Source organism: Halyomorpha halys, unplaced genomic scaffold, assembly GCF_000696795.3.
Source record: "Halyomorpha halys isolate HHAL.00 unplaced genomic scaffold, Hhal_1.1 Scaffold2074.1, whole genome shotgun sequence".
Lineage (NCBI taxonomy): Eukaryota > Metazoa > Arthropoda > Insecta > Hemiptera > Pentatomidae > Halyomorpha > Halyomorpha halys.
In genome coordinates this window covers 49948-57359 of record NW_027108854.1, presented here as the reverse complement: position 1 = coordinate 57359, position 7412 = coordinate 49948, and the positions used below count along the sequence as shown (strand labels likewise).

At 33.7% G+C, this 7412-nt stretch overlaps 1 protein-coding gene across 1 annotated transcript in view; it reads right to left on the bottom strand.

Moving 5' to 3' along the window:
- Nucleotides 1-1075: 1075 nt before the first annotated feature.
- The window catches only part of LOC106691085 (serine/threonine-protein phosphatase 6 regulatory ankyrin repeat subunit B), a 7957-nt gene continuing 1620 nt past the window's right edge, over nt 1076-7412 (bottom strand). Inside the window, exons 2-3 of the mRNA XM_014436742.2 lie at nt 7049-7146; nt 1076-6354 (exon numbers count right to left, since the gene is read on the bottom strand). Coding sequence (XP_014292228.1) covers nt 2755-6354; nt 7049-7102 — 3654 coding nt within the window. The 5' untranslated portion in view covers nt 7103-7146 and the 3' untranslated portion in view covers nt 1076-2754. The remainder of the gene's footprint in view (nt 6355-7048; nt 7147-7412) is intronic.

Sequence of the window (7412 nt, the reverse complement as noted above, 5' to 3'; positions counted from 1 at the left end):
AAGATAATAAAAAATGACGTTATCATTATAAAGACCTCTCACCATGATGAAATCATTTCGTAGGTTACCCTTATAATTTTTCCTATCTTTTCAAATTCCTTTGAAATGTCTCAAAAAGAAAGCATTATTTTTATTTTTAATAATAGCAGATTTTTTTTCCGGATTTGAAAAAAAGTCAAAGTATCAAAGATTAAGCAACAACATGTAATTTATACAAAAACTAATTAAAAAATTGTAAATACATTCTAGAATGTTCTAAAATAAACTAATAGTGCCCTTCCACGTTCTAAGTCTCTGTTCAGGCCCGATTCTGAATGATGATGAAAAATTCACTCTAAATTGATAGTATAGGGAAAATTTTGTCAATAGAGAGAGAACCCACTTTAATGAAATTCTTTAAACTGTATTATTTAGTATTAATAGTGAATTCATAACATCAATGGATTCTGAAAATATTTTATATGTATTATTATAAAGTAAAATTCTTATAAAAAAAAAAAAAGGGTGTTTCAAAAGAAGATTACTACAAAAAGTAGAAATAAATTTCATTAATTTTTAGAAAGATAGAAAGCTACCTAAAAGGTAAATATTACTATATTTTATGGTGAAATAAATAAATATTATTCAATGAAATTGAACTTGACAAATAAATAGAACTGGAAGTTTTGGAAAGGGAGGTTATTGTCTGACTCCTATAGGAATAAATAAAATAAATGCATGAATTCAGAACCAAGTAATATTATCCAAATCAAAGAAGTTATTCAAGAATAAAATAATAAAGAAATAGATTACATATGCATCAATATACTGAACATAGTAACAGTATCATTTTGCTCAGGCTCAAGAACAGTATACCTGCTTCTACTCATATTGTATTATATAAATAATATGCTTTATTATATTTTAAATATTTTGTGAAATATTCATGTTTTATTAGATCATACACTGCCTTCATTATTAACTTTACATATTCTACTAAGTACCTAAAATAATTACGTGAATGGAATATGGTCCGGGTGCGGTAAAAAAAAAAAAACTCAAATAGTAAATAATTATACTATCTTATTGAGCCAACACCAATAAAATAGTATAATTATTTACTATTTGAGTGTTTTTTTTTTTTTTACCGCACCCGGACCATATTCCATTCATCTATACACACCGTCAATCAATAATCTTCCACTAAAATAATTACATTTTTGTTCTATAAAATATCAAGTCATCTTGATATTCAAGTATTACAGTGTCAAAGAATAACAGGACAGTGAAATAAATCATATTAATTAACATAAAGCATTCATTATACTTAAGCTTATGGATAATCTTAATAAGAATCATATTTTGATTCAATATATTTGAAAAATAAAAATAAATTATTAGACCATTAATCTATTCATATTGTAGCCCTTAGCATGAACCCTGAGATTTGTCTTAGATTTTGGTGCCTAAACTAATTTATTTTTTAATACTAGGCTTTGTTAAGGTTTTATAATCCATTTACATATAAATAAATAAGGACAGCAATAAATGCATTATATCGAACATATGATTTGGTATAAGAAGTAGACAAACAATTTTAATTAGGTCTAACAGATGTATTTACCTGCCACAATGTGGCTAACAAATATACCTGTCATACTGTAGCTAACAGTATACCTGTGATACTGTAGCTAATAGATATACCTGTGACATTGTGGCTAACTGATACACCTGTCACACTGTGGCTAACAGATATACCTGTGACACTGTAGCTAAAAGATATACCTGTGACACTGTAGCTAAAAGATATACCTGTCACACTGTGGCTAACAGATATACCTGTCACACTGTGGAAAACAGATATACCTGTCACTCTGTGGCTAACAGATATACCTGATACATTGTGGCTAACTGATGAATATACCTGTCACATTTTAGCTAACAGGTATACCTGTCACATTTTAGCTAACAGGTATACCTGTCACATTGTAGTTAAATACACAGTAAAACTGTTATACTAATTGTAAATACTTTAAAAGGATAACAGCTTTATGTTTCAGTACACTTATGTAAAAAATAAAAAGTGTTAACAAGTTGAGTAGTATATAGATAAATACTAAACTATTCAGCCTTACTTATATTAACTTTAAATTAAGGTTTATATAAACCATGTTTTCCAATAAAAATTTTATATTATCTGTTAATATGTATTCCAATGTTTTTTCTTTTTTTATTTATTCCCCTACCTGATAATTTCTGGCATAAGTGGTAACAAAGCAATTCCAACCAAAGTGGGAAGGCCAAAGTTTTATTCCATGAGAATGCCATGAAACAAAATTCATCTCACCCAGCCTGAAACCAAATTGGTGCCATTGCAGTAATGAGGTTGCTAAGGTGGTTTTGGTGCTCCTTTCTTGACCAAGAGCTTTATCATAGCATTTGCCCTGGAAGCTTTGACATGAAAAGCCACCCAAATTTATACTATTCTACAGAAATAATTCTGCCTGTTTTGTAACATTGTTCGTGAATATATTGCTTATGTTGATCAACGCTTATTTTTAAGCAGTTCTGTTATGACTTAGTTGGGTATGAACTTGTGAACTTACAAGAAAAAGTATCCATTAAAGACTAGGTTTGATAGTAATATGATAATAAAGTAATTAATAAAGTTTCAGATTAATTGCTGATTAAAAAAGCTAAAAATTGCTTTTTTATCCAAATAAAATAACTTTTTTCTTGTTTAATATAAATTAATGTGATTTATAAAGAAAACAATTAATTTTTAATAAGGCTTATTATGGCTTTATTTCCTTTAGAAGTTGCCAAATCCAATAGAGATTCCCCTGATTTAGTTTTTGCATTTCTATCAGCACCCTTGTCAATCAAAGCCTTTGCTGTTTCCAATTGACTCCAATTTACAGCTTCATATAAAGGTGTCCTTCCTTCAGTACTCCTGATGTCGACTTGCGCTCCCTTCTCAATCAAGAGCTTTACCACATCAGCATTTCCCCTCGAAGCCGCGACATGAAGAGCTGCCCAACCTCCGTGTTCAGCATGTGTTTTTGCATTGATATCAGCACCTCGCTGTATCAATAATTGCGCAATATCTGTATGTCCAAACCATGCTGCTTCCCACAAAGGTGTTTTGTTCTCTTTACTTTTCACATTGACATCGACACCTTTGTCAAGGAATAGGTTAACCAATGAGTAGTAGCCCTGCTGTGTAGCTGCGTGTATGGGCATCCAACCCATGAGCTTGGTCCCTATGTTCAAGTCGGCCCCCTTCTCAATAAGATACTCAACTATGTCATCATGCCCCTTTTGTGTGGCTTCATATAATGGTGTATTTCCATCATGTGTTCTCACATTTATATCTATGCCACTATCGATAAACAATTGGACCAGAAGAAGATATCCTCTATTTGCAGCGATGTGAATCGGCATCCAACCAACTTCCTTTGTTTTAGCATAAAGGTCAGCACCATTAGAAATCAAAAGTTTAACTGTATCAATGTGCCCCCAATGGGAAGCCTCGAATAATGGCCCCTTGTTGTCATAGTTCCTCGTCTCATTCACACTCATTCCATTTTCAAGTAAAATTTTCACAATATTAGTTTGGCCATTCGCTGAAGCTATCTGTATAACCATCCAACCTCGTGCTTTTGTCTGTATGTTTAAATCAGCACCCTTTTGGATCAAGTATTTCACAATATCTCCTCGACCCCAGACAGAGGCCTCGAAGAGTGGGGTTTTGTCATCATAACTTTTAACATTAATATCAACACCTTTCTCGACAAAAAGTTTCACTAAATTCAAATGCCCCCGCGAAGATGCAATGTGGATAGGCAGCCAACCGTCCTTCTTGGTTCGTGATCTTATGTCAGCACCTTTGCTTATTAATAGTCTGACCATGTCCTCATGCCCCGAAAGTGATGCTTCAAAGAGCGGAGTCCTGTTGTCACTGTTCCTGATATCTACATGAATACCTTTGTCAAGGAACAGCTCAACAATTTCTATATAACCATTGGCTGCTGCCTTGTGGATGGGCAGCCATCCCCCAGAACTAACCTGATTAGTCCGAGCGTAGATATTGGCACCTTTATTAATTAATAAAATGACTACAGGGTAATGCCCCCCTTCTGAAGCTACAAAAAGAGGAGTTTTGTCTTGAATGTTCTTTGCATTTACATCGATATCCTTGAGTAGAAAGAGGTCAACTATTTCTTCATGCCCTCTTGATGCCGCGGCGTGGATGGCCAGCCATCCGTCCTTTCTTGTTTTAGCACGGATATCTGCTCCTCTCCCAATAAGAAGGTTGACAACAGCTGTTTGGCCCCAACGCGAGGCCTCAAAAAGTGGAGTTCTGTCATCATTATTCTTGATATCAATGCCTATCCCCCTGTCCAATAGAATATTGACCAATGAAGTACTTCCTTTTCTGGCTGCAGCATGCAGTGCACTCCATTTATCTGCTTTAGTGTTTGCTCTGATATCAGCACCTCTGTCTAGAAGAATGTTTACAATAATTTCATGCCCTGCTGCAGCAGCTCTGTAAAGAGGAGTCTGGTGGTCTTCGTCAACAGCATTTATGTTTACTCCATTTTCAATAAGTTTATTAACCAATCCTATGTTCCCATTTGATGCTGCTTCAAGTATTTCACCAGCTGAAGTTTTTTCAGACAGATCTTCATCAGTAGTCTTGGCACCTCTGTCAAGAAGTACACTAACGGCAACTCTATGGCCAGCTGTAGATGCTAATAACAAAGGAGTTCTTCCTTTGAAATCCCTAACATTAACATTTGCTCCTTTATCAATTAGAAAATGGATTACAGAAAGTTTACCGCCCGCAGCTGCTTCATGCAGGGGTGTTCTATTTTCAACATTTATTTCATTGATTTCAGCCCCCCTGTTTACCAATACCTGTACAATGCTGAGATCCCCTATTTTTGCAGCCTCATGCAGTACAGTAGAGCCATCTGTTGCTTTGGCATTAACATAAACACCTTCTTTTAGCAAATATAATATGATATTGTAGTTTTGTTTTCTAACAGCGTTGAATAGAAATGTTTCTCTATCATCATTAGTAACTGTGACATCTGCCCCTAAACGAATCAATATTTGAGATAGAAAATCATTCCCCTTATCAATCGCTAGCCCCAACAGTTTTGATTTTAATCCAGATGTTATGCTTACCTTCCCTCCATTATTAATCAGTAGTTCACCAATTTCTGATTTAGATTCTAATAAATCCACATCTGTTTGATTGAAAATATGGTTTTTATTAACTTTATTGTATTGAGATACAGAGGAAAACATCAGGGAAACCTCCTCGTTATTATCGGTCGGAATCGTGATGTTGTTTCCACTCAGAAATTGTAGGACACCATTCACGACTGAGTGTTCAACTATATGTAGTGGAGTTAGACCGTTAATGTCCTTCTTATCGATGAGGGATCCAGCCTCAACTAAAGCTTTGGCAATCAACAAGTTGCCAACATCTGCTGCTGCATGCAGAGGTATAGCCCCTAGATGGGTTTCCATGTTCACTTTTGCTCCTCTCTTTATAAATAATTCCACTGATTTCAAATCTCCGTTGTTCACTGCCTTATAGATAGGGGTGGTGCTGTGGCAGTCAACACTATTTAAGCTGGCTCCAGCCAGGAGCAACTTATCGACTGTTTCTGGAGAGTTAGAATCAGATGCGAAGTGTAAAAGTGTTTCATTATTTCCGTTAGAAAGGTGAACTATGTCCTCTATTTTATCAAACTTGAGAATAGCTCCTCTGCGAATAAGCAATTTAATGATATCCTGGTGATCATTGTCCCACGCAGCTAACAGAGAGCTGGACAAATCAGATTCTAATTTTTGTGACTTGAGCAACCAACTAACCATGGCTTTGTTTCCCCTCTTAGCAGCTTCCTTGATTAAAGAAGTTGAATCCATCATCCTCACGACTTCTGCTTTGATTGGTTCTGGAATAGATACCAATCCTCTAGATCTTCCGTTCACTATAGAATTAATGACAAAGTACATCTTATCTGTGGGCAGCACAAAATTGTTTCTTGTCATTTCACTTAAGATTGGGTCTTTGCCAGTTCTTAAATGAGAGGCTAGTTCAAGAAGCAGGTTGGAGTGTGTTGTATCATTTGTAGTGAGTGAATTGAGAACTTGTAAAAAGGTGTACTCATTGGTGTCAATGTTGGCCAAAAAGCTGCTGGAATCAACTTTGGAATATTCAAGTAGTTCTTCTACTGCAAACCTAAATTTGTTACCAAGAAGTTGTAAGATATTCAACGTGAACTGTTCATGCGATGCGTATCCTCCCAAGGGGTAAGTCTCCCCTTCTGGAGCCTTGATGAGCAGCTCTTCTTGTGCCTAAAAGATAATAATAAATTATATATATATATAAATGATTGACCAAATCATTTCATGTTATGAAGTAGATGGTCAGGGCTGCTGTCAAAAGAAAACAAAAAAGAGTTAACAACTATTTATTTGCCGTTTCGCCAATTTTGTAGAGCTTCATCGAGACTAAAATATACAAAAATAATAACAAATATTTTGACATACTGGGATAATAACATAAAAAGAGGTAAATTAAGATAGGTTTAAAATTATATAAATAAAAGTGAAAAGAATATTATTCTATACAAATGACAAAAAATAAAAAATAAAAATAGTATTAATACAAAACAGACATGAGAAAAATATTAAAAAAATTAGGCTTAAAATGAACAGATGTAATAACTGGTAAAAATGAGAAAACAAAATTTAACACACTAAAAGACAGAAAATAAAGAAAACTTATTTAATCTCAACTTTCTTCTTAATTTTAAATATATTTTAGTTGTTTTTGTATCATTTAAGCCCTGATGAAACTCTACATATTGGGACGAAACGTTGGCAAAAAATAGTTGTAAAATATTTTTTGTTTTCTTTTGATCCCACCCCGACTATCTTTTTCATTATTTGGTAATAAAAAATATTTGACTTGATCATTATTTGATGAGCAACTATGAAGATAACTAAGGTCAACTCACAACTATGAAGATAACTAAGGTCAACTCACAACTATTGATGAAGTAAACAGCAATAATCTCATGAATGTATGTCTTGAGACCATCTTTTTAATCTTAATCTTTTCAAACGTCAAAGAGAAATCTTCGCCTGAAACAATATCTTCATTAGAATGCTTTTTATTTTTTAATACGGTTTAGATGTCATCCTTACATTTTAATTTAAAATTGTTTTAGGATAGATGCATAAATAGCTATTAATACCAGAAGTTTATTTGGTAAAAGCAACTGTTTACTAACATTATAGCCTACTATAGTATAAATAATTAATGAAGGTATATTAGGCAAGAATAATAGTAACATTGTAGGCAACTATTTACTACCACATACTATTATAGTGAGCTATTCATAATTAAT